Here is a 25795-nt window from a genome sequence, read left to right on the forward strand (position 1 = left end):
CATTGCTGTTGCCAATATCTTCCTTGTTAGATGGCTGGATGGAGAATGGTATTTCCAGATACAGGCTGGCACCTTTCTCAAATGGTAAACTCACATTAAGGAAATGGCCAGTCTTATCTATAAAAGCCATGTTAATCTCAGCACACACTTATACTAGTCAAACCAAAATACGTTTGTTGAATGGTCATGTGCTTGTTTATTGTTTTTTAACACTAGTGGACACAGGCACCCTCACTATGTTTCTTGCATACAGCTGTGTATTAGTACGCTGACATTTTTTAAATGTAAATTTATTATTTTAGAACTTATTTTCTCTTTTGTTCCCCAAGGCACGTAATGACCCTTTGGTCCAAGAAATAAACAAGAACTTTGCTGAGGAGGTAAGCTTTAGACAATATGCTTTTTATCACTTATGAGCTACCTGCGTGTGGTAATTGTCATTTTTCCTTTTGGCAGGTTGGTCTACGTGTTATTCACATCTGTCTACCTGAAGGCAGCAGCAAAGATGAGGTAACCACAGTACCCAAATGACTCTTCCTTTTTTGCTTTCATCATAAACTTTTATTTATTGCTGACATTGATTATCAATTTGAGCAGATCTCCCTGTTAACTCAAATGAGGTTTGGGACTGTCTTAGATAGTAAGTGTTAATCCCAGTTTGACAAGTGCTGTCCCCAGAAGCCTGAGGCAGAATCAGCAGTCATGTTTTGTTTCCGTGTCTGGTATATCACTGCAGCATCTCGTCATAGCAGGCAAAGACTGTGTGTCTTCTGTGTTTGGTGGAAGCTCTGGGCTAGGGCTCCCATTTGATACTCTATCTCCCACAGCTGCTCTTGTGACCTTAAATCTATTTATGGAGCTCTTGATTCTTGCCCAAGTTTTACTCAGGGAAATTAGAGATTAATTGCTTTGGGATGGGGGCAGGGGATTGAATTATTTTGCCTTTTTATTGCTCTTGTAATGCCTGAAGTACATATTAAAAATTTCATCTACCCCAATTCACTAGAGGGCTACCTTCTTACCTTGTTAAAGCATTAGCTTGGAGGCACAGCACTAATATCGAGTATGTTTTACATATTGCAAACCATATTAATGTACACAGTCCTGAGGCATCAGATAGTGAAAACAGCAAAGGAATTTGTAGTAGAAGATGCCACTGTTCCCAGTTGGTCTCCTCATGCTTGGGAGACTTGATAATACTGCATACTTACTGATTTTGTGTATTGTTTTGTATTTGGTACACTTAGTTTTTAAAATGTTACTGTCTTGCACTATGTCAAAAATGGCTTCCATGTGTATTGAGAGGAACTTACAGCTTTGTATTTGTTATAAGTTCCTTATGTTGACTAATTTTAGGAGTACAGTTTTGTGGATGATGAATAGTAAGCTAGCTATGTAAGAAAGATGGGATTTTGAAATGAAGATCAAATACACTTTGCTGTTAGTAAATGAGTTTTATCTGCTGAATAACACAGTAGGAAATACATGTAGGTGAAAAATTTAGTTGGTATGGAGCAGTAGCTGATGTAATATTGGAGTAATATCTTTGAAAGTGGCTGAGCTATATGTAAGGAATAACAGGGTATTTTTGTTATTTGAGGTAAGCTACTTTTAAGAAAGTTGCTAAGTTTGCTTACCTTGCCTACTTGTTTGCGGCTGCTGCTATTTTTTCCATCCATTAAAATCCAGGTTAGCTTGCTTCCTCAGGATGGGGGCATTTCAATGCCATACACTCCTTGTTCTGCCACAGCTATCTGTGTACAGTACAGGCAGGCTAATGCAAGATTGCTTACCCTGCATGAGTTGTGTACCTTGTACATGCAGTGATAATAGAAAAAATAATTTATTTATTTATTTTCTGGGGAGCAGGCACAAATCTGTTCAAAGATCCTTAGATTCAGGCCTTGTATGAACTACATTACCTTTGCTTACCATGTAGACCCCTGACATTTGCTAGCATATCAGGACTGTTAAAGAAAAGTGGATACTTTTACATCCATTGTGTGATGTATAATCCTTGTCTTTTTGGTCGGAGCATTTACCAGCCTTATTGCTGCCAAGTGACAGGCACTTGATACATACGCCTCTCTCTATCTCAGAAGTCAGCAAACTACAGGGACATCTGTATATGGGTGATATGCAGGTACAAGCTTCGTTAACAGCAGCACAGCATGCTTTTGTGGTTCAGATGTTGCAGATGGTCTAACCCCTAACAAATTTCCCCACTTTATGTTGACTGCATATCAAATGTTTGGACAGTAGAGTTCGCAATTAGACTGAATGGTTCACATGCAAAGTGTTTCAGGAAAATCTTATTATCATTTTCTGTTGGATATTAATGGAGTTAAATTATACAGCTTTGTGGTGATTTCACACTAATTTTATTTAAATAATAGAAAGATGTGCTTATATGACATTTCTCACCAGAGAAAACTTCTGCTTGTGTTTTTTTTTTTTTGTGTTATATTCTTCATGGCCACTGCAGAACAGCACGTATCACTAGGGATCAGTATTGTGCTTTAGATAGGAAGCAGACAAGGGCAGTTAATGCAGACGTGGATGCTGAATGTGACCAACAATAGAATGTTTGAACTCACATCTGGTTCGACACTTGAAATTCATAAACATTTATGCAGTGCCTTGTAAAAATAATAATTCTTCATAAGATGAATGTCAGCTCTTAGGATCGGGGTGTTTTGAGAATGAAAATCAGTAATAGTATATGCTGTTCTAATGAAAATGAAAATTCTCTTTGCCCTACTGCTCATATAATTGTTCATTTAATGTGACAGCTTTTCACCTGTGCTCTGTGTTGGGCTATGAACTGGTCCTATTTTGAACTATATTTTAACCAAGCTGTCTTATACCTGAAAGCATCCTGTGAAAGTGAAAGCCACTACAGTGTTGAGCTTTTGCTGAGATTTAGAACAGCGAAAGACAAAATGCTGTTGGCAGCTTAATGTCATGTAATACGTGTGGGCTTTGCACAATGTTTACAATAGAGTCAGGGTGGCTTAATTTAGTAAGCCATGCAAATGTAAAACGGAGGAAGCAGGTTATTGCTTTTTTCATTTAAAAGTCGCAATAATATGTGAGGGAAGCAAAGGTGGCCGTAAGCAAGTTACTAAAAAATAGGTTGTATCCCCTTGTAATTAGATTCTTCTTTTGTCTGTTTTTCTGATCCTTAATGCTTTTTATTAACTTTCCAGATTGTCAGTGAAATCTTGAGGCTTAATGAAGATCCTAATGTGCAGGGCCTTGCCCTTGACCTCCCAGAAAGCTCATATAGCAGCAAGGTATTAAATGCTGTGAAACCTGAGAAGGACGTGGATGGGTAAGTGAACCACTGAGAAATAATATTAGCAGACACAAGGCTGACATCTCTCAAACTCAGTTTTGCCCACTGCATTTCCCTAATGGATTCCTCAGTCAAAGTCTCTGGCTGTGCTAATGAGCAGTGATAAAAGATCCTAGCATATCTATAAGAAATCTTTTCTTGAAGTCACTTTGATCTTTTTAATCTTTCTATTCAGGACATGATCTTTTCAAAGAAATCAGAAAACACTGTTCTGGTTTACAGAGAATACTTACTATTTCAGCGCTTTAGTAATAGAAATGATAGCTGCACAGTACTGAACACAAACCCCAAAACGTTTGCAAGAGGGACTGAGGGAGAACTTGCAGAAAAGGTTTTAACCTCCTCACAGCACTCTCTCCTGGTGGGAGAGCAGGCTGTAACAGTTTGGACCAATTAGCACGGCTTTGCAATCAGTCTTGAATTGAATTGCAGAGCTGTCTAGAGAGAGACTGAAATGTCTGGGTCACCAATTTGCTGCTCTTGCAGCCTTCTTCTTCTTGCCTGAAGACTGCTACCAGTCTCCATCCCTTCCCCCTCCTTCTTTCTCCGTTCACATCATGTCAGGGCAAAATCTGAAAACCTTGCAAATTAATTGACTTTCCATTGTCTTGAGTACTGGAGGTTGACACAGAAAGAAAATGCTGAGAATACTCTTGAAGAGAACATAGTGCAGAAACACCTCCAATGTCCTGAGCAGGCCAGTCTCGTCCCAGAAGGATGCATTATCTCTGCCTCAGCTTTCCTCTGGCAGGGCTGATCTTGTTCCACAGGAGTCACTTTGGAGTTTTGTCCCCAGGTGCCATGTCTAACCTGCCGCAGAGCAGAGAGCTGCCTGTGCATGCTGCACTCATGTTACTTGTTCCCACTCTCAGGCCCCTTTTCTGGTCCCTCTTTAGGCTCAGCATCTGTCTAACGGGCATGTGGGATGATGCAATTGAAGGATTTACTTCTACGAGACGTGTTTGCTCTTGGGATTAGCTATTATTCATGTTACAAGCTTTACTGAGGATTTACATTTACATCGCACAAGCTCTTTTTTTTTTTTTTTTTTAATTGCCATATTTTTCCACTGCAGATTATCTGATGTAAACCTGGGACGCTTGGTACGTGGAGATGCCTATGACTGCTTAGTTTCTCCCACCGCCTGTGCCGTGCTGGAGTTTCTTGAAGATTTAGGTGAGTCATTCTGTCCTAATTACAGCATTAATTCGAATGTAACTAAAATCTTAATGCTCTCAGTATTAGTCCTGACCAAGACAAATATAATCTCCTCAGATTTTGTTTTCTGATTAGTTTGGTATTCCCCACCTGCAATATATTTGTCTCCCGCTAATGAAAAGAACCTCAGTGAGATCTAATGTAATATTTGCATAAATAGGTCTCAGCTCTAGTTTGGGGAAATAAGGCAAAGATTTCCTTCCATCAGCTAATTCAATCTCACTGAAGCTACCTGAGACGTCTGAGTCCTTAAAAACAAAAAAATATTGGGGTGCAAACATTACTAGTGACTTCATCTGGCAAATTTGATTAGTGCGAGCACTTGAAGAAATCCAGGTCTGCCAGTAAGTAATTGCTGAGTGAATTTTTTGAGGGGGTTGTATTTTATAAGTGCTAACATTGACATGGCAGATATAAACAGGTGGCATTGCAGCTTGTGAAGATGACGTTAGTTCAAGGCGGGGGATCAGAAATAGCCTCTCTTAGGGCGATTCAGCATTGTTGAGACAAGGATTTATGTAACAGAACTGTAAGCATGTGGTCAAATGTAGTTAGTAACAAATATGAATGGAAGGATTTGTGAAAATAAAATACCAGCAAACCAGAAGAGCAATATTTGCTTACTGGAACTGGAGAGTCCCAAAGAAACGACTTAAAACCCGTGTTTCGTGTCGCTCCGTGGGCTCCAGAAAAGTTGCCTTTAACGACGTGGTTGCTGTGGTTGAGGAGCATGGAGCTGCCTTGTGGGGATGTGCTCTGCTGGCTGGCTGGGGTGGAAGTGTTCACTTGAACGCTGCATGTGGGGCTTGGTGCTAGTGCCCTTACAGCTGTGAGCAGCTCAATGCCTTGTGTCTGTCCTGCAGATGGGAAGACGGTGCTGCTGGTGGGCACTGATGGGGCCCTGGGGGCCTCCTTGCACTGCCTGCTGCAGAGGAGGGGAGCCACCACCGCCAGCTGCCAGTGGAAGTCCCGTGAGCTACAGAACAAGGTGAGAGCTCTCCTCAGGCATCCATGCACTGCTCCCCAGGGACACGAGGTCCCCTGCTGGGATGCCACCAGCAGCACTGGAGCATTGCTCACTTGTGTTGTGTCTTAAAGATTTGCAAATGCTGCCTCTCTGGGGACAAAGGAGATTGGGACCTTCTCTATGGGTTTGAAGAGAACTGTAAGGGGATTTGGAGAAATTCAGGGTTTTTAATTCAAAGGATTTCATGTACTTTATTTTCCTGGTTGTTTTTTGCAGAGTTTTTACCAACAATTCTTAAGTTGATACGACTTCCTGCCAAACTTCCCATTTTGTTCCTTAATCCCAAGTTTCACAGAATAATACAGCTGGGGGTGCGTTGTCCCCCGTGTCTGTACAGAAAGGGTCCCTTCTCTGTTCATCCTGCAGCACAGGCCGGCTGTCACCTCGCATTGCACAGCACACACCACATGGTGGCAGCTAACTCAACCTGATGGTATCCAGCCCCTCGGGTATGAGCTCAAGGACAGGAGGAGGAAACACCCGTAAGCAGCTGTCACAGTTCAAAAGTCCTTTGGCAACCCCATGTTTTCACAGCTGCTGATGTTTTTGTTAGGCTTGTCTCATTTCTGTGCTTCGAGTGACTGACAAGCCTTAGGAAACACATACTCCTGACGGAGGTGAAAGCACTGTGAACTTCATATGGCAGTGTCTTCTGCTGTAATTCTTTTTTTGCTGTTTGAGTTTGAGGGCTGCTTTGGGCTGGGTGGGGAGGGTAATGGGGTACCCGGAGGTGTTTCCGCTGGGTCATGGCAAAAGACTTGGACCAGGCCAGAGCTGCTGTGCAGTGCTGTCTGTTGGAGAAAGATCTGTTTCCTCCCATCTAGATGCTTTCCCATCATCCAGCCTTGCTTTTTGGCATTCCCTGTAGCTTACCTCTCACAGCAGGTCACTGATGGGAAACAGAGTATGAGGCTGAAGCAGGAGGAAGCTGGAGGCTTTGCACATCAGTCTTCAGAAGTTCATTTTAACTTCTAGCAATAAAGGAGTTTCTGCTTTGTCTGGAGGACCCAGAAGCAGCTGTCTGGGGAGACTTACCTTCCTCTTCCTCCTCTGTAAGCCTGCAGCAGTGTGTCACCAGTAACCCTGAGCACTGATCAAACTGACTGGATGCGGTGCTGTTGCAGTTAACTCTAGCTCATAGGTAAAATGGATCGTGTGCATGGAGATTGTCCTGTACTGGATTCCCAGAAGTCTAAGAATCAGAAACCAAGCACAGATTTCTTATGTGGTGGCTAGGTAGCCTGCATTTGCAGTATAACACTGTTAGATGACATGATTATAACTAAGGATGAGAATTTTTCTCTTGCTCATTCGATACACTGGTTAAGCAAAAACAATTTAAAGGCTCACAAGGTTTCTTCTCTCTTTTTTTTTTTTTTTCCATTTGAATTTCAAGTAAGCTAATGTGTTAGTTGAAGTAGAGTTTTTTCCAGGACTTAGAAAAAAAAAATCATTTTTATTTTCTACACAAAGCACTACCTTCAGGCATAATTATGCACTTTTGCTCCTTCCTCTGAAAGCTATGCTTCTACAATACCATTCTGTGTGCTGTTCATAAGTATGATGTATGGTAGCACAATAACTTCACTTACAGAGTGAGAAATGAACTGATGAAGAGTATGAACTTTTCATTGAGATGCATTTATTTTGGAGTATATACCAGAAGAAGAAAAATAGAGCTCGAGGCTAGGTGTACGTTTTCTGTCTTAGTCTTTTGGCCAGGCCCATTTGCACTGAATCACAAACCCCAAACCTAATGATGTAATACATTTTTTGAAGCAGGTATTATCTTTGCTGATTTGTTCTTTTTCTTAAAGGGTAGCATAACATCGTTTTCTTTAGCAATTATGTTGATTTAAATGAGAAATGTAATACTAATCTTGGCAATTTTTTTAGATTGGGTTTTGTATCACAGTGGACTTGTTAATGCTTCTTTCACTCATGCACTTTATCATTTTAAAAACATTTCTGCAAAAGATGCAGGTATGTTTTAGACAACCTTAGGAAAAGTTTAACAGTGTAGAGGTAGCTCTGCCAGCAAACAGCATAATACCATCTGGCATCTGATTTGATAGTTATGAGATATGAGATAGTTATTTCTATCTCATGTCAGGAAAAGAGAATAAAATAATGGGACATTTTAATTTTCTTGCTTTGACCTGCATAATAATTGACACACTTTGCATGTTCTTTTCCTTCCCCCTACTATTTTTTTTTAAGGTGAACGGATTATTAATATTTCCTTTTCTTCCATTTTGGGTTGACTTGATTTTTATCTATTAAAAATAATCATAGCACAGCTGAGCTCTCTCCTTTAACAGCCTTGAGATTTATGGGTTTTCAAATAAAATCACAAATGAAAAAAATATTTGAGAAGGTTCTGGCACAGCTGTGTATAGTTGCTGTGCAGTAATGCTGTTCTTTTTGCATTGATTTATTGTATGTAAAATGAAGTATGAAGTAAAGGATAAAGACTTGAGAATTTTGGTGGAAATAGGTAAGATTGCTCAGCTTTGTGTAGATAACTCTTCAAAGTGCAATTGATGCAGAGATACTGAAGAATGACCTAGTGACATTTTTGGGAATGTCTCATTTGGTAGTTCCATTTTCAAATGACAACCAAAAGTTGTTTCAGTATTACCAGGGAACAATGGGAATGACATACTTATCCTAATTCTAACATGACAAATGACTGTCTTTCTAGTTTGAAACGAGGTAACCTGAACTGTTCAACTGGAATCTATTTAGTAATTTTCTTGCAAAACTTGGCTAATAATTATTATTCATAAGGAAATTTCAATTCAGTCATCTAAATTCAATCCTAATTTCAACATGCTATCTTACGTGTAAGTTTGTGAACCACATTATGCATATTTTAAGAGAGTTACTATCCTACATTTTTTTTTTTTGTAAAATAACTGCAAATCAGTCTATTGAGGTATAATTAGTAATGGAAAATTTGTTTATAAAAGATTGGTTGAGAAATAGGACAGTATTTCAGCTGGAATAAATGAATGGTGGTTTTCTCAGGTTCAGTAAGAACCTCTGTTGACCACAGTCTACTTTTTCTCAGAGCCACCACTTAAGTATCAGTGTATTTGAAATCTCTTAGTCATCTCCTGTCCTGTTATCAGTGTCTTGATAAGACAAAGAGCTTTGCTACTGGCAGAAAAGTGCATTTCATGTTGCTGGACATAAGTGACATGACAAAGTGAGGACGGTTGTACTGATCCCGTAACAGGAGAGGAGAAAGATGCTGCATGGAGTTTCCAATGACGATGCTGTAGACACAGTGGGTATTTCTGTTTCATAACTTTGTGCATATCATATCTGTTCCTTGTGATTTGAACGTTATCTCCCAGTCTGTGAGCTAGATCAGTATGATGCTAAAGCATGCTTCATGGCAAGAGGCTTGAGCCTGCAGTAGAGGTACCCAGCAGAGGCCTGTAGTGTCGATGAGGGTAAGGAGAGGATGGGTGGCACTACATTCCCAGCCAATACCTCCTGCTGTAGCTGTAGGGTATCTGTGGAGGTTGGCTGTGACAGCTGAGAAATGTGTGAGTTGGCAGCCTTTTATTCCTGTGTGAGCCCCACCTATTTTCTTTTCAAGTCCAGTTATCCTGCTCTCTCAGGAAGAGGCTGCATATTGGCATTACGAGCAAGGCTGAGAGAATAGTGAGTAAAGCGCAGTGGATCACCTTATAGAACCATTACAATTACATATGTAAAAAAAAAAAAAGTCTGTTTTTTTTAGTTGGCATAGCTTTAAAGTATGTAAAAATAAAAGCAAAATTTCCTTTGGGGTTTTTAATCATCACAGAATTGATATTGTTTGATGTAGCTTTTGTAGGGGCTAACCTCTGCACCTGGGAATTGCATAGCCCTGGCTGTGAGTTGGGGCACAGCCTGGCTCCCTCTCCTGTGTCTGCAAGTACGCTGTGACCGGCTGCCCAGGAAAGGTGGTGAGTTTTAGGAGCACCCTACATATTTTGTGGCAGCACTGAGTGTGTGGGAATGGTAGGGAAAGGGCTGCAGGTGTCTGGGCAAGAAGGTGGTAGCAGCAGTTGCCCTGGTGGGCTGCGGCAAGTGGTTTACAGTCCATAGCTTAAATTTCCCAAGGTAGAGATGGAGCTGGAGGAAACCACACAAGGAGAGCGTGTCTTGGTGAAAAAATACCTGGAACTAATCATTTATTCAATAAACTTTAAGATTTCGGAAGGTAATTAGCAGTGATTGATCTGGAAATCAATTTGTACACTGACGTGTAAAATGAGTTTTTTCATTAGCAGATGTGGGAAGGGAAAAAAAAAAACTTTGAATCAGTTTCCTATTCTTCATCCCCTCTATTAAATTTTAGCTGCCCTAACTTCAGACCCAAGAAACTGAGGGCTTTTACTTTTCAAATGTTAATGGATTTTTTTTCCTTGGTCATGTGTTTAAAAGTGGCTCTTGTACCACTCAGCTTAAATAGAGGGAAACAAAATGTTTATGCAGGCTTGATGTCAAAATAGGTTTTCAATTATCTGGAATATACAATTTCTCTACCATTATCATTAACTACTTGGCTTGAGTGTCTGCATTGTTGTTTTAACATTTGATGTTCTGTCTTGGGAATGGGTGGTTCTTCTTAATCTGCTTCTACTTAAGTCCTGGTGGAGAGAACTGTATTTTGTTATGAGGTAAGGTTTCAGATTATTTATTGGCACAGCTCTTCCCAACTGAAAAAATATTTACCGGTGAGAAGGCAGGACGCTACTTGAGTATTGGCTTACTTCGTCTTCAACCCATTGCCTAGCACGCTGCGGATGGTTTCAGGCAAGGCTGTCGCTCCTTCTGCATGGCTGTGTGGTGGGACGCAGCGCTTCCATCAGCGAGCTCCGCCTGATGGGTCACCCCCTGGCCACACGCTAGTGCCTGTCAATAGCTCCTCAGCCTTCTGGCGACGCTTGCCTATAGCATCTGGTTCCTATCAGATGCATCCTCTGTCTGGGGACTGTGCAGTACATTTGTGAGGGAGGTTGAATGTGATGATTTCATAGGTCTTTTCCATCTCTAATGTCTGTGATTTATTCCTGATTTAGGAGATAGGGTCTGCACATGACTCCCAGGGCTTGCTGCTTGCCTTTGTGATTTACGAGCAGTCAAAAGAGTAGGTTATGGCAAAAGAAAAAATAAAAAGGTGAGGCAGGGGCAGGGGCACGACTTCTTGCAAGGGAAACCAAAATGCCCTGATGGGGAGATCACATGAATCTGTTCCAAAGACACTCAAAATTCTGTAAGCAACTGTTTTGCTTCCAGTGGACTCAATATCCCAGTTAAACAAGTTTCTGGATATAATTTTTTTTTAATCACCAAGGGAGGAAAAAGTTCCATAAAGTGTTTGTTTCATATACTTCATTGACTATCCATATAATAAATATTTGCACATAAAAGTACTTATAGCAAGAGAGTTAAAAATGCATCTCTGCTTTTTTTTTTTCTTCTTTACATTTACTTTCTTTTGGAAATGAGGAAAAGGAAATAACGGGGGAAAGGCTTTGTGCTCAGTCCATCTTCAGCCTGTAAGACAACTATTCTGTACCATATGATAATTTTTCTTTTCATGGAGGAGGTGGGGCAGGGCAATGAGATCAAAGGTTTGTCTTTTTTTGACACATTTATGGATATGTCTGACATTAGCCATCTGAACCAGTGCTAACATTGGCTAAAAAAATGATTGTGTTCAGCTGTTAACATTTTTGAGCATGATGATTGGTAATCATAGAAATGAATATTTGGTCAATTGTCTTTTGACATTATAGTTAAATTGAATCAATTCTGTCATAAGTATGTTGGCTGAACATTTGTCAAAATTATCACTTATTGCATACAGCTCTCGACTGGTTCAGAGCTTCATGATGCAAAGCGTTGTATAAAGCTCATAGTCCTTGTCTCAGAGGCTTTGCATGGGATGACATTCCTGATCTTCAGTGTATAAATTTTAACTTCTATAATATTATTTTCTTTTTGTTTTTCAAAAGACTGGATTTCAGTAACTGGGAATAATCACTGTAATCACTTTTTCTCGGTGTTGATGACACTGGCTGTTATGGCAGAGGCTGTCTCTTTTGCAGGGGAGATTTGCTTCTTGTACTCTTAGTACACAAGAGCATAATACGCTTGGTACGTAAGTCACTGCAGTGTCTTTTTATTCAAATTTGCTTGCAAATTCCACAGTGTAAGTTGAGTTGATGCTAGTCAAGCACTATTACTTGTGTGACCTCCTAGGAGTGGCATGTAAGATGATATTTGCAGGAACGCAGGTAATTTGTATAAGACTGAATGACTGTTGAGACTGTATATTTGCAGGCAATCATAGGGGTGTCACAGGACTCCTGGTTGAAGCTCGAATCAGCTTGTAGCATTAGTCATCTGTGAAGCAAGTAAACCTTCTCCCACACTTTTGGCGGTGTTTCCACATGTGGATCTCTGAGGAGGGTTAGGCCATCCGTGTGTCCTCTCGGGAGAAGCTGGAGCTCTTCTAGCTTTCTGCCTTTTCTGCCACAGTTACGCTCTTCTCCCCTCCTGGATGTTCAGCTGTGCCAAAAAACTGCTATCCTGATAGAATTTGTAGCTGTTCTTTCTTGGCAGGAGTGCTGGGCAGGGTTGCGTCAGAGCACTTTTGGCCAAAAAAGAAGCTGGAATGTTTGTCAGTCACAAATCAACTCATGGAGAGGCTTGCCGAGAGTGTGACACTTGACATTTATTAAAATTTTCAAAAAAAAAATAAAAAATAAAAAAAATCCAAAATCACTGTCTCTCTGAATCATTTTTTATGGTCCAGCATGAGGCAGTGCTGTGCCCATATTTCCTGTTGGAGTGGTTCTTTATACATCTGTCTCTGGTGCTGTCCCTTATCTCATGTTGATTCCAATAATTGTTACAGGGCTTTGTTTCAGAACAGGGAGGAAAGGAAGACACTTATCTCTTTGATTATAAGAATTTTTTAGTAAGCATTTTTGGTCTAACATCTGTAAGGTCGAACTAAATCAGAGGTACTGATTAGCAAGCATGAACTGAGAAGGGAAAAAATGCTTTAATTGGTGTTCTTCAAAGTCATTGATGTTTTCAGATCAGGTCATCTCACATTCCCATGAGCTGACCTGGTTTTCTACTTTCAGATAAACCAAATGTGCTCTTTATAATTACCTATTTACTGTGTTTCAATCCTTTTTTTCCCAAGACTTTCCAAGTTACTTTGTTGGACAGTACTGTGGACAATGATGGGACTTTTTTGTTGGAAATTTATAATCCCAATTAAATACTATTGGTGCTAACTCTGATCCTCACTTGCCCATTTTCAGTTTACTTTGTTTTGTGTTTTTTTTTTTTTTTTTCTCTTTTTAAAATGCTATTGTTCATAAATGTGTTGTGTGGTAAGAATCCAGCCATCATTATTTTTTTCCTTTTATCTGCAAGTCTCAAAAGACTGCTGCTGAAAAGGTCTGAATATAAGTTGCATATTCAAGAATGTACTTCTAACATTAAATGCTTGTTTTATTTCTGGGGTGGGTTTTGGGCTGTTCATAGCTCCATCATGCGGATGTGGTAGTAGTTGGCAGTACAAAACCTGATGATGTTCCTGTGAGCTGGATAAAGCCTGGAACCACTATCATCAACTGTTCTCGGGACTTACTGTCAGGTAAGAGGCATTAAAAGTGAATTGTTCTTGAAAGTGATGTATGATGAATCGTTGAAGTAAGCGTGTGGCATGTCAATGATCACACAATGTGGTTAAAAGCTATGTCTCTGGGAGGGAGCCTTTAACAGTGGGTGTTTTTGTACATGGGATGAGTGAATGCATCTCTGGTAAATAAATGGGGGGAGGAAATGTGTCAGGTGAGAGAGGAAATACTAGAATAAATTCTTCATATCAGAATTGTTAAATAAGCAATGATCCTGTGGATTCATTCAGAGGAGTCATCAGATGAGCTGTTATTTCAGTCCTGGTTTGTACAGCGTGTTATCTTGTGACTTCTGTGGCCTCATCTGGAGCATGGGAAAAAGGCAAGAGGCTAAGAATATTATTTGTAAACTGTGTACAGAGAATGGTGTAGGGAAAAGTGAAGAAATAGTGTAGCTCAGAACAGGCAAGATATCCTCTGCAGCCATTACTCCTACAGAATGAATTTGGATTCCTCTCCACCCACCCCTTTTAAGGTAAGTTAGCTTAGTGTTTGGAAAGGGGGTATAGGTTCATTAATTTCTTAGTTGAGAAATGCTGAAATTATGAAAGCTTCCCAGAAGTTACTGTATTCCACTGCTAGAATTGCATTTCTTATAAAATTCCTTCAACTACTGTGAGAATCCTTAGATATCTTCATTTTTTTAGTAATGCATGTGTCAATTTGACCTTAAGCTGAGTATGTTTCCTAAGGGTAGTTAATGTAAGATCAGGCTTGTTTAAAAAAAAAAAAAAAAAAAAAAAAAAAAGCAGTTGTTCCCATGCAAGGCATGGCCTCTAGCAAGAGGTTCTTTTTGTTGTCTCTTTTGATAACCTTTTGAATTCAACACACACTGTGGATGTGGGAGATCTGGGTTAAATGCACTCACCTGTCTGAAAGTGTTTGGACTTCTTCCTATTCCACCTCCCAGAACAGTGCTCTGATCCTACTGGGAATCTGAGGGGAGAGTACTAAGCCTCATCCTTAGCTAATGCTGCACAACTTGTCCAAAAATAATTTATGTTTTCTTAAACCAAAGAGGGATTGAGGGGAATCATGATACGCTAGTGTAGTGATTAGGAGACTCTGAGTCTTTAGTGGCCCTTTGTTTTGCATAGGGTCAATGGGATATAATTATTAAGCATCTACAGAGCAGGTCTGTTACTTACCTGCTTGGAGCATAGGTCTCTTCAGCAGGTACCCAACCTACTGGTGTGACACACTCCTTGCATGACGCATGAATGGGGGAGAAAAGGAAAGGGGAAGGGAAGAGGGAATGGAGGTACAACAGTAGCACCTATGAATACATGAATGAAAAGGAATGGCCCATCCTCATTTTAATCGCCTTCTTCAGGAGCTACTGAGGTGTCCAAACTTGGGGCGGAGGTGTAGGTCTATGAAGGCAGGCTGGGGTAAGCTCTTGTAGCCTGAGTGGGCAGCACTGGTGACTGAACTCGCCCAGCTCTGTGTGCTGCTGGTGGAGTCTCACTTCCTGATACCCAGTTCCCACTTTCCATTGCAGGGGAATCTGGGTCTTCCCTTCACGGGCTCATTTACACAATTTATCTGCTTGACATGTGTTGAGACTTAAAAATCTTCAAGCCTTAGTTGCTCTATAGAGCCACTAGTAATATTATTGTTTTCTATTCCTAAAAATGAAAAATTTGAAAACTACTAAAACACTTGAAAGATGTTCATGTACCACAGTAAAATCCATTCTTAAGGCAGGAATCATAAGATTTGGTATGTGCCTATAGATTTCTTTGAATTTTTCAGGTTGTGGCAGTGGGCTGCTCTATGTATAGCCTTTCTTTGAAAGGCAGCTTGAGATTTTAACAAGATAGTTTAAAAAGAAACTTACCTACCAAATGTCTGTTTGTCCTTATGCTTATGCTTTTGAGATTGTCAGAAACTTGGAGAAACTCCGAAAGAATAGCAGAAACACATTTTAGCAGCTTATAGAAACGTTGGCCTGAAGACTTGCTAGAGACGTACATGAAACACAGGTGTCTGTCTGACAGGAAGAATGCACTTAGTTGAATTGCAAGATACGTATTAAAAGCATATTTTGGAACAGTTACGATCTTGGAGAAACCACTAAGTCTTATAACTGACTGTTCACTTTCAGTGCATGGCAGAATCTATTTGGCTGAGGTGCTCAGAAATTTTTCCATGTTTTCTCTTGCTTTAGAAATGCCCAACTTAACATCTGTGGGGTCACAGGAGCTAAATGAGGCCCAAAAGCAATGATGGCTGTGAAGTGACTTTTATTGTTGCTACATGGTGCTAGTTTGCTACATGAGATATATATGTAGCCTAACACACTTGAATGCTTTAAAAGTGCTCCAAATTTGCAAGGATGTAATTATATTGGGCAGCTGTAGTGATGTATGCCAGGAAAGTAGAGCTAAAAGTGCTTGCTCCAGGTGATGGAATTCTTTCTCCATGTTTTTTTTTCTTTTTAAATCTGATCAAAGGTTTTTTTAATGATCGCAATTCCAAAATTGCTAGCAGTGCAACATCTTATTCTGCTGCACTAATGATTTTGGAACAAAGTGGGTGCTGGTAGCCTCTTGCAGCAAAATCCTTCATATGTAACTGTATAGAAGTGAAGAATGAATTTCTGAACAAAACTATGCCAAAATTGTTTGGGATTTGATGCCCAGCTCCTCTGGGTTCATTTGAAAGCTCAAGCCAATGTGGTTTAAGTAACTAAGTGGGAAATGTGACTGTTTCACCACATCTTCTCCATTCTAAATCCATCCAATCATCTGCATGGCCATGTGCTACAAGTAGGTGGGCCTTTATCAGGGTGAGGCAGAGGAGGGAGCAGTGTCTGCAGTCCATCTGATCTGACCAGAATCCAAAACAGAGAGCACTGTTCCAGTTCCCATCTGGAAAAACGCATCCGTAGTGCACCATTGCAATCTTGTGATTATCCTGTTCCTCATGGGGGCATGACTTTTATCTCTGGCTTCGCCTTCACCCCTGTAAAAGCCTGGTTAGTTGTCTGTGTGGTGAGCGTGTAGTGTAGGCAGGCTGAGACAAGCACTTTATTGAAAGGGAACATCTAATTCCAATATATATTTACAAGCATGATAGCTCTGCCCTGATAAAGAAATCACATTAAGCCAAATAATATAAAAAGTTGAAATGTTTGTGCAAAGCACAGCTGTCTGAAAGGGGATTTTAAACTTCATTCTCCCTACTTCATTTGTCTCTCTGGCAGCTGTCCCAGCCTGATCTCAAAGCAGCAATGCTCAGCTTATGACTGTGATGGGCTCTTCCAGTAATACTCCTGTGCTCAAGTTGAAAACTGATTGTTTTCAGAAGAGATGTGTGTGTGTGTGTGTGTGTGTGTGTGTGTGTATATATATATATATACATATATATACATATATGTGTGTGTGTGTGTATATATATATATATGTGTGTGTGTGTGTGTATATATATATACACACACACACATATATATATATATAGTGTTTTATATATTGTGCCTCTGGCTCTGCTGGTGATGGGCATGAGCTCTGGAGCTGGTGCTGGTGCTGTGCTGCCTCCTCCATGTGCTCCTGCCTGTGGCACTGGGCCCAGCCTTAGGATCCGGAGCCCCGCTGCCACCATGGGGCCTACATCTGGCAGGGGTGGCTCTGCAAGTTGACAAGGGTGTTGCATGACGGCAACAGCCAGAGCGAGCAGAGAGAGAGCTTGGCTAGGTCAGGGTTTGCACTCCAGCTCCCCTCTAACACTAACACTGTCAGTGTGCAGTTATTTTTTTATTATGTTTATGTCTACGCCCTTCGCCATGAGACGAGGGCCTTGCAATGCCCACAGAGATTAGGATGTGAGTTTCGTTCTGGAGAAACTGCATCTAGATAAAAGACCATAAGCAACAAAAGAAGAACAAGCCAAAAGGAGGATTACGAGGAAATGTTAAAATAATATATTTATTTAGGGTAGCTGATGTATGATTGTTTCTAGTGGCAACGTATCATATAATAATCCTAACTGTCTCGAAAGTTGGAGTCAATCTAGATTGTACAGACTCTTCAGAATATCTGCTTTTAATGGCACACTCATGAAGATAACTTGCCGTTCAAATTTTTTTTCATGTTCTGATTCCAAGTTGCAAATCCCATTTATATATCCCATATTATATCCCATTGTATAAAAATGTGTAGTGTTTTTGTGATCATTTCATTGTTCTCGCTCACTGTCATGGGAGTATGAAAAAGAAGACTATCTTTACCATGCTCAGTTAGGTGTTTTGTTAAAAATATGCTTAGTTTTTCAAATCCTTGTACCTGTCAGGATTTTCTTTTTCTTTTCTCTCTTTTTTTTTTTTTTTTTTCCCTTCTCTGGTCCAGAAGCAATACTGGAATTGATCTCTTTTGTTCCTTATTTCTTTTTCAAGTATACTTAAGCTTTGTCATATGCATGTTAATGTTTGCATAATATACTTCAGAGCATCCAGTTGCTCTCTAATTTTCACACTATATCAATCCTACTGAATTATTTCAGTTCAAGTGTTAAAGAAGCCTCCTATTTTGGCAGCGACATTGTTACCTTTCAAGTCAGCATTCAGAATTACTTTGTTTGGGGGTAGCTTTCAAATGCACTTGCTCCCACTCACAGAAGCCTCATGATTTGTTTGTGCAATATTCTCTACAGGAAAACACAACTGTGGTCAGCAAAACAACCATGATGCTGAAAACGCAGTTTGTTCTCTCGCAGTAGCCATGCGAATGCAGGTTAGTGTAACTTCAAACGTTGTACATTTTTTGTGTACTTTTCCTGTGAGTTGTAGAAACTGCTTCCAGAATTTAAATTTTCTAATTTCTGTTCTGCTCAACTGAAAATCCTACCTGCTTTCCATTTTAATAGCAACTCGTAATCAGTTAAAGTAAGCCATGCCAGTTGTGTTTAAAGATAAATCAAAAATCAAACTTTTCACAATTCTTGATAACTGTTGTAAAGCTTGCCAGAAGCACTTTTATCAATAGACTAATGTTTTTTTTTTTTCTTACAAGGCAATGACGTTTACTTGTGCTTGCACACATTTTTGTGGTTTAATGGATGGAGGATCCAAGAACTTGTTTCATGTGGAAGCAGCATGAGGTTGTCAGTGAGCAATTAATATCTTCCATTCTTTTTAGGGTGTGAGAGAATAACAGTAATTCTCAAGCTTACCAGAATAAAATCTCCAGGCACCCAATTAGAGATCTTTTTCAGCCATTCTAGTGTTAATGGTTTTGTCTCTTTGAAATCTGTATAAACAACAGCATGCTCATAGTGCAGGAGTTGTTTTTTCTTACATCCTGAAATCAAGAGATGGAACAATTTTTTTAGTTTGGTTTTTGTTGGCCTTTGTCATAAAAGTTATTTCAACACACTCTTGAGATTGCTTCAAATTAGTGTTCAGCATTTATGATGCAGCTGGTGTATGCTGTTTTCTTGTTTAAAAACAGAACATGGTAAAAAACACAGAGCGATGGATCATGTCCCAGCAGTTCAGGAAGTGGGACCTCCACTGCTTGAAGCTTCAACCTCTCTCACCAGTGCCCAGGTAATAAACGTTTGATCTTTTGCTTTTGTTGGCTTGTTTTGTTTTTAAGAAAGCTGTCCTTCCCTCCCCCCCTCTTTTTTTAAGAAAAAAAAAGTAGCCAAGTGACATGGCAACGAACCAAAAATTATCCCAAGCCTATTTTTTAATCTGCTTACATGGTCTACAGATTGTGCCTTTTGTGTATGCCTTCTTGTGACCATGCCCCTTTGCTTCAGTTTTTATTTTTATGGTGTGCATTGGTGCCAAACTTTATTTTTGAAGACCTAAAACTGGAAGGTTTTACTGCAGGAAGGGAGGTGAAGCTGTGTGGAATATCAACAGCAATACAAAGTATAAGTTCCTAGTATAGGAAGCCCCTAATGGAGGAGAGTGTTTATGGATCTTGTTAAGGCCCAGTGATTTTAATAGCATTAGATGCTGTTTCTTCTTCCCTCAGCAGAAGTATTTTCTTCTGTGTTAGACTTTTAAATTTATGTATAGGCATGAAGAGCAGGAAACATGTTTATTCACATAATTCTTTTTCCATCGGTTTCTCTCATTTCCCCCTACCTCCCAAGGCCCCTGTCAGGGTTTTTGGTCTGTCTTAGCGGAGTTGCTGATATCTCCAGAGTTTTGGGCAGCCTGAGCTCTTTGCTGTGCTGAAGTGATTTTCTCACCCGTTGGTTGTGGTGGGTGGCACAGAGAGGAACCAAAGGCTTGAAGGGAGGTTCTGCCATGGAGGAAAGCTGTGAAATTTATGTGTGTGTATTTGTGTGGTGTGCCTGCTTCTGAATCCCATTGCTGTGCTTTCAGAAAGCTGCAGTGAAATGTTTTTGGTTTTTAAGCACTTTAATTCACTTCTCACTGTCTCTTACAAGAGTTAAATGGGAATGGAGGCAACTTGAAATTTCAGAGATGCCGAAAGAATGAGTTTTCAGGGGCACAAGGGGGAAGAAATTCTTGAGCTTTCCCTGGGCCAACACATAACACTCACTCCTAGAGTAAAAACTTGAAAAATCTGTCCTTAAATAGTTAAACAATAGATCAAAGCATGTGTTGTCATGAACATGATGGTGGAAGAAACCCTCCAAAAGCATTCCCCACCCTCTCTATGGGATTGTGTATTTAGTACATATGTTTTTATGTATTTGATGTATAATGCTAGGCAGTATAACTGGTAATAGGACTTCTATTTACTTGATTACTCTAACTTTATTTTATTATTTTTTTTTCTTTTAAAGTGTAAAATAAGTCATTAGGTGGAAGGTATCCTGCAATAAAATAGAATCTTAGAATAGTGCACAGCTGGAAGCAGATGGAGTTTTCATTGAAAATGAGGCAAAACTGCTTAAGCACTAAAACTAGGAACATCTGCTTTTTGATTTCTGTAAGATCTGGGTGTTAATTGAAATATTTCCAAAGGTTCTGGAAATGAATGGGGGATTTTCTTACAAATATTCAGTAAGAAAATTCCATGACAGGCTGAGTAGATGTAGAGCCTTCCCTGTGTCTTTTAAATCTTCTTGCATTTCATGAATTATGGCTTACTGCTGACAATAGCACATTTTTTGCTTAACAAATTTCATTTGTGCAGAAGAACCAGTGTTGCACATTTGCAGTTTAATATTGAATAATATAACTTACTGAATAATTCTGGGATTTCCAATATATAGAATATTTTGTCAAACTAAAAGAACTAGCTGCAAATGTAGACTTCTAAAGGTTAGTTATAACCAAGTCTTTAATTTCCTGTGTTTCAGAAAATAGGTTTTATCTGGAAAAACGTAATAGACTGAAATGTTTTGTATGTGTTGTTTAGCCACAGACGTTAAGGTATAAATGTCACTTCTGGAATTATTTGTTTTATCACCTTATTGCATGTGTCAGTGTGTAATCTATCCTTAAGGGTTTTCTAAGTTATTAAAAATCTACTTGCTTTGAAGGTTCTTAAGGGAACCTCTGATGAGGAAATGACAACAGCAGTGGTTTTACAAAGGGTGAACTGTCAGCATCCATTGCCAATTTTATTTGACTCCTAAAAATATGTGTAATTCTATTTATCTGGAAATTATGTACCTTTTAATGAATTACAAATGTTCAGTTATGTCAGTTTTGCTCCTTCCTTTTTTTGGTTGTCGTGTTGCCTGCAGGGTGGAAAAAAACTAATTGTTTCTTCCAGAACTCAGGGAGGTGTTTGTGGTGGGAGAGATGAAGGAAATGGGAAGGGCTGAGGTTGCTGCAAAGAATATTGATAGACTGTCCTGAGATTTCAAATAGCAGCTTCAGTCTTACGGTAGAGGATGATTTATTTAGTAGGAAGAAAATGAGAGGGGGGAAAAATCACATTAACTTTCTGTCACGTGCATCTACATTCTTCTCCCTTTGCTGAATGTGTCAATTGCTTTAATGAGAGAATAGGTGACCCTACATGTTTTCTTTCCCTTACTCCTTCAAGGTACCACACTGCCATCACCTTACCAGTGTTTTCCTGGGGCTGAAGTTGTTTTTATAGACAGAGTTTTGAAGAAAACTTTAAATGTTCTAAGTCATTTGATGTTTGTAAGCCACTGCATCTGGTGTTCTTGATACATTTTTACAGCTAATTGTGTTTGAAAAAAATGTGTAAGAAAGCCAAAGGTGTATCCTTCTATGCAAGGGGGATGCAGTCAGTACGTCTTTGGAAGTAATCAGACTCCATATGAGTACATGCAACAAAACAGTCTGCAGCCCAGCCATTGAGCCCTGTGGTTGAGTAGCTTCTTGCCCCCTCACACTGGATTGTGTCAGTATTTAAATGGGTGATTTCTGGGGTTCACCTAGCTGCAGGGTGTAAAAGTGGGATATTTGAGATGTAATTGAATAGTTCCAGGTTAGGATATTGATATCGTCAAAGAAATGCATGCAATTAAGCTTGCACAAACTGATCATTTGCTGGTGGATGCAGAACAGCTGAAGTCCATGCTTGGAGCTGAGATTTGGCAGTAGTTCTGTGTTAATCTGTGGATATTTGAGGTCTTGCAGACTGTTTGAAGGTTCAGGGCATTAGCTTTGATGCCATTGCCAGATTAGATCTTAAAAATACTGTAATCAGCCAAAACTGCAGGAAGGAATTTAGTCTGGATAGGCTGAAAGTAATTAATCTCTTGGCAGTTTTTTTAGCCAGTTTTTGTGGTGGTGTGAGCAATCCAAAGCTGAGGGACTCCAAACATCTTGCTTGCCTGACCCTAGACACTACTGCAGCAGGACCTCGCAGCTGCTCAAAGCTTATGGGGGCTTCAGGGACAACTGGGTCAAGCTCACAGAAGAAAAATCCATACAGGGGTATTAAATCTAAAGAGTTCAGGTGGTCTAGGTCAGAAACTGTGGATGCATCATGTCTTCCAGCCTACAGCCACCTCCTCTCAGGCAGTTCTTGCTCCGTGCTTTTCTCTTGCGTAGGCTGCCACTTGCAGTCCTTGCAGGAAGTTGTTATAAGCTCAGTGGACTTCTGGCTAGAGCCTTGTGCATTAAACTCCTGCTATGTGGCCATTTGCAATTTAGCTGTGCTTTAGAAGTGTGTGAATTGATCTTCTAGCGCCTGGTTTCCCTTGGCTCCCTCAGGGGAGTAGCAAGGCTTAGCTCGTTTGGTGGTACCCTCTGATGAAAGGCACTACATGCACAAGTATCAAGTTTAGCTAATGTGTTTATGTGACTCTTGGCCAAGGAAAGTATACGCTTTTTAGTAAAGTGTATGTGCTGAAGAGTATGGGGAGGGAGGAGAAGAAAAACAAAAACAGAAACATCTATTCCAGTGAGATGTGCTGGAGCATCCAGCAGACATGTCTCTAGCTTGATATGAAAGCATTATGTAGTATTTGGAATCCGATTAAACGAGAGCTCTGTGAAATTATAACAACCAACAAACAGTGCATGTGATTTTTCATTATTAGCTAATATTTAGGTTTGATTAATCAAATACAAGAGAGGATTGAAAAACTGATTACAATAAGCCCCATTGTTGGAGTATTTGCTGTTGTTTTGTGTTCTGTTGTCGACCACCTAAGCTGAGAGAAATCTCCTGGCTTCTATTTGTTTTCTTTTCCAGTGATATTGAGATTTCCCGAGCGCAGAGTCCAAAAGCTGTCGATGTACTTGCCAAGGAGATAGGATTGCTTACAGATGAAATTGAAATCTATGGCCAAACCAAAGCCAAAGTACGTTTGTCCCTGCTGGAAAGGTTAAAGGATCAACCAGATGGAAAATATGTTCTAGTTGCTGGGTAAGAATGCATGGTAATGTGATTAATGCACACCCTTTCTACTCATATTAATATAAACAATCAACTTACATCTTTTTGATATACTGCACAAATAAGAACCCTGAGTGTTTGGGGCTGTATGTTTCTCTGTTCTGAAATTTTCAATATATATTTTTTAAAGTAACACATCCTTTCTTTCAAACTGTTATTATGGAGGTAAAGTATGTTCTATAAAGGTAGGGTGTTCTACGCTTAAATCCTTTCTGTTTTATAGTGTTTTTCTTATTGTTTTATCAGAATTTTAAATATTTTACTAGAATATTTAAGTCTGTTGTGGCTGTTTATAAACAAACTGTAACAGAAGCTGCATGCTAATCTGCTGATATTAACAATAAATACTTTTTTTATTGAAGAACAGATTACATAGTTAAATAAGCCATGTTTTTTCTCTGAAATGTAGACATGTCGCCAGGCAGGCTTATCCTGCTCTCTGTTCCCACGATTACAACAAATGCTATGCTCAACGGGGTTTATGTGCTTCTTTTCTGAAGAGCTATTTTTTCTGCATTCTGTGCACATTTTTCATTCACCTGGTTTGCTAAGTGGAGACTTATAATTGTGAACAACTATGTTTTTTTGCATTAATATTTAACTTGCAATGTGTTCTTTATGTTCTGAATTAATCTATATGGGTGCTTCCTTCCAACTACAACCAGTCAGGTTTAAAACATAGCTTTAGGCTGATCCAAGAGAAAGCTGTTTTTAACTGCCTTGATCTACCAATTCCTCAGTCAGATAGTATCTGGAAATTGCTTGCTTTAGCGTCTTCTTGTGGGCACTACTTGGATTTCTGGCCTTATCTGAGGTGGAGCCGTTGTAGATTGAGAGACCTGATGTTACGTGTCTGAGGCCAGTGAGTTATGAAGCTATCTTCAAAGCTATGCTGTAGAATTGCAATGTATAGTGATGTTCCTGGAGGACTTCAGAGCAATTGTTTAAAAGAAGGAAATAATAGCTGATTGAGCCTGGTTTACTTAGGTTTACTTTTGTTGTGTTTTTGCTTGTAGAATGAAAAGCAGATTCAGCGTTTGACTGTGTTTGATGAAGGAATCTGCTACCGTGTACTTTCAGGCTCATGTTGTCAACTGCATCAGCTACGCAGGATGCTGTAGGCTGTGCCAAGCTTCTCTAGCAGCAGTCTCACAGAAATTTGAAACTCACAGAAATCTGAAAATAGCTGGAGATGGGAGATAGCACGATGCAAGACTCCATTTAGGTGGATTTTAGTTGTCAGACCATGCACGAGTTCTTAAGCATCTTCACTCCTTTTTGTCCCCTAGTCTTGTCTTTCAGGTAGGGTATGTCAGGAAGGTATGTCTGTGCCGTGTTGGCACACAGACAGAAAAGTGTATACTCATGAAAAAAAAAAAAGGCAGAATTTCCACAAGTTGGATAAAGAACTGGGAACAAGTAGAAAATTGTATTCATAAGTTTATATGGTTTGTATAAAGACTCAACTGCATTTCATAAACAAATAGCTGCTTTTGTTGCCTATGTAACTTGATTATGTAATATGTTGCTATTTGCAGTCTCTCTGAAGTCATTGCATCACTTAATGAGTATGAAACCACATCTGTTGCATGAGGTGGTTAATAAGGAGTGCTTGGGCAAGGTGGCTGTAATAGTGGGAACTTTCTCTTCTGAGAGAGTGCAACTTTTTACTTTGAAATATTGTATATATCAAATAGATATATGACTTGTGTTCATGTATTCTCAGTTGTTCGTGTTTGCTGAACTGACTGTAGCAGACAATGGTTTTCACAAAGCTGGGGAGCTGTATCTGGTGAGGGAATATTTAGTACAATGAGGACTGAACACCATTCAATATGGAAATCAGAGAACAAAATAATACCTTCAGTTGCCTTCTTCATCCTCTCCCTACTAAGGCAAGGATGAGTTACCCTGCCATCTGGATTATTATGTTGGCTTACAATAACCTTAGATATTTAGACACTCTTAGAAAGCTGCAGTGTTTAGGTGTTCAGAGTAAGTTTTCAGGGCTTCATAAGCATGTATCTTAAACATTTTCTTTAGTTCTCAGTATTTGGTCTGATGGAAATATTAACTGTGTATGATGTCAACTTTTCATAAGCAAAGGTAGCAAAAAGTGGATGTGTGTATTCAGCAAGCTGGAGAATCTCCCTCTTCTGACCGCAGTGCAGCCAGAGACATTTGTGCCTGTAATTCCACAATAGGGCTAAAGTGTTTCATGATGCTTAGGAGCTATGAATATTTGGTGCAAATGGTCTTCTAGTTTATTCCTGATGTGCTAGAGCCCAGAACATTTTGGTCTGGATAGCAACTAAGATGTACCGTTTTCATTTCTAAGGATAGCTAGATGCTATCCTTAGTGCTATCTAAACCTTAGATGCTTATCTTAACACTTACTTTTTGCAAGTAATTAATTTACTTTAATGCAATGCTTATCCTAAGCTTGCTTTTTAAAATGTTGCTACTAATTTGAAAGCTTTATGTGCACTTTCTGAATGCACACAAGTACAATTAAATGCAATACACGCTTTGAATGCTGAAAAATTACAGTTTGCTTAACAGATCAAGTTACCCAAAAAGTCATCTAGATGAAGACGTCGTTTCTTTGTAAATTCTATTTTCCTCTCTATGGAGAGCATTTTTCTCATTCTCTTTT

The 25795-nt window shown here is 39.6% G+C and overlaps 1 protein-coding gene across 2 annotated transcripts in view; it reads left to right on the forward strand.

The window, feature by feature from the left end:
• Positions 1-25795, forward strand: part of MTHFD1L (methylenetetrahydrofolate dehydrogenase (NADP+ dependent) 1 like) — a 149392-nt gene that overhangs the window by 4228 nt on the left and 119369 nt on the right. For both annotated transcript variants that reach the window (XM_084284268.1, XM_084284269.1), the window contains exons 3-11: positions 330-380; positions 457-510; positions 3210-3334; positions 4434-4534; positions 5440-5564; positions 13173-13284; positions 17978-18057; positions 18775-18872; positions 22936-23109. In XM_084284268.1, coding sequence (XP_084140394.1) covers positions 330-380; positions 457-510; positions 3210-3334; positions 4434-4534; positions 5440-5564; positions 13173-13284; positions 17978-18057; positions 18775-18872; positions 22936-23109 — 920 coding nt within the window. The remainder of the gene's footprint in view (positions 1-329; positions 381-456; positions 511-3209; positions 3335-4433; positions 4535-5439; positions 5565-13172; positions 13285-17977; positions 18058-18774; positions 18873-22935; positions 23110-25795) is intronic.

Source organism: Netta rufina, assembly GCF_964035555.1.
Source record: "Netta rufina genome assembly, chromosome: 3".
Classification (NCBI taxonomy): Eukaryota; Metazoa; Chordata; class Aves; order Anseriformes; family Anatidae; genus Netta; species Netta rufina.